General features: G+C 43.8%; 1 protein-coding gene across 1 annotated transcript; it reads right to left on the reverse strand.

Moving 5' to 3' along the window:
- Nucleotides 1–328: 328 nt before the first annotated feature.
- Nucleotides 329–1,205, reverse strand: MELLADRAFT_60663 (uncharacterized protein; the record flags this gene model as incomplete). Its single annotated transcript, XM_007406511.1, has 5 exons — nt 329–496; nt 605–677; nt 746–804; nt 875–932; nt 1,021–1,205. 5 exons carry the CDS (start codon nt 1,203–1,205, stop codon nt 329–331), a joined length of 543 nt encoding a protein of 180 aa, XP_007406573.1.
- Between the last annotated feature and the right edge of the window lie 385 nt (nt 1,206–1,590).

Here is a 1,590-nt window from a genome sequence, read left to right on the forward strand (position 1 = left end):
AACACATGGCTTTTGGGTTCCATACTGTGAAGTTCCTGTTTAAGCATAGCAATGGTTGGGCAAAGACTTATGCTTACGTGAAACACTTCTTATTGAATGGGAGCATAATTCACAATTAAAGACATGCTATGCTGAGGCAAGTGCTAGACAAAGAATTTCCAAATGTGAGGTGCTCAATACAAGGCAAGAAAGGTTGGGAAAGCAAGTTTGATAACTCAAGGGTCTTGTGCAAAAAGAAGTAAAAAAAATTGGAGCATGTATTCTGGGATGAGACTACAAATAGAGGGGAAAGTAGGGTCTTGAATTTTTCTTGTAGAGTCGGAGGCAATTAACCTTTCAAGTATTTCTTATTATCTTTTATCAAGACGCTAACATCTTTGTTGTCCAGGGGCCTAGCATCCGGATAGGACGAGGCTAACCGGCCAACACATAGAACGGCTAAACCGTCGGCAGTCGCGGGATCTAGACCTAGATCGCCAATGACTGGGTGCCCGAACTGTAAAAATCAAGGTCAAAATGATAAAAAGCTGTGAGTTAGAACAAAACCTAGTCATATGTAGCCAAACTAGGATGGAAATCAGACAAATCAGGACGAGTGATATACCTCGGTTTTAATTTCTGGGCAACAGTCAACAGTAAAGCTGTTGAGTGTGTTCTCCATAATGGTCGCAGTCAAGCTGAAAAGAGTGGATACAGCAAACAAAAATCAGCGACATATATTTCACGGACACGGATGAAGGCTTACTCTTTATATGGGACTACCGGTGCCAGTTTCCCCTGAGTGTCTTTCCCAAAGTACAAGACCTGGGCGCAGTGTTCGAGAAAGTGATCAGATCGTCCGCGACAATGATTTGTTCACGAGATTGTCACTCACGCCACAGGTTCCATACCCACTACTACTCCATCCATTTTGCGTCATCATCTGACCGGCGCTGAAACAACCCAGCAAAAAATGAATAAGTCGGTAAAAGAAAATAGAAGGTATCGGGTGAGAATTGGTTTAAGCTCTGAACCACTTACCGCTGACACTCATTCAAATCCAATGGATGATCATCCGGACAGTTGAAAATATTGGTGTTGGGATCATTGTCAGTGATTGGGGTACATTTACCTTGACGGGCCACGAGTCGGCTGGGTGGGCTATGGCCAAAACTCAAGGAAGTATATAAAGATATTAATGATAGAACTATAATCATGAACTTCATCTTTGAACAGTAACCAATGTGTGCGCCGAGCAAATCTAGTGGGGTCGATAATTTGATCAAGATCAAGTGGCTTATAAAGCAAAGGATAACAAGTCACGGACTGTCACAGACATTCGAACAGCTTCACGTGAGCTGAAATTGTCATTTCCAATCCAGATTTTTCTCTCACAAAGCTCAAAGACCTTTGACGCAATCGCAATGGTGTGAACTTCCCTGCCCTCGGATAGAACAACGCACTCAAAGCGTGCCAGAGTCGTCGTGGGACTTTGTAGAGTTTGAGCCTCGGAAGCCTGTCCAGAAATTTCGGAACGGACAAAAAACAGGCTCGGCCTCGGCTAGTGGCAGTGCTGGAGACGAAATCCTACACCAGGGGGTAAATTTCCTT

This window comes from Melampsora larici-populina (assembly GCF_000204055.1).
Source record: "Melampsora larici-populina 98AG31 unplaced genomic scaffold MELLAscaffold_6, whole genome shotgun sequence".
In the NCBI taxonomy this organism is placed as follows: Eukaryota; Fungi; Basidiomycota; class Pucciniomycetes; order Pucciniales; family Melampsoraceae; genus Melampsora; species Melampsora laricis-populina.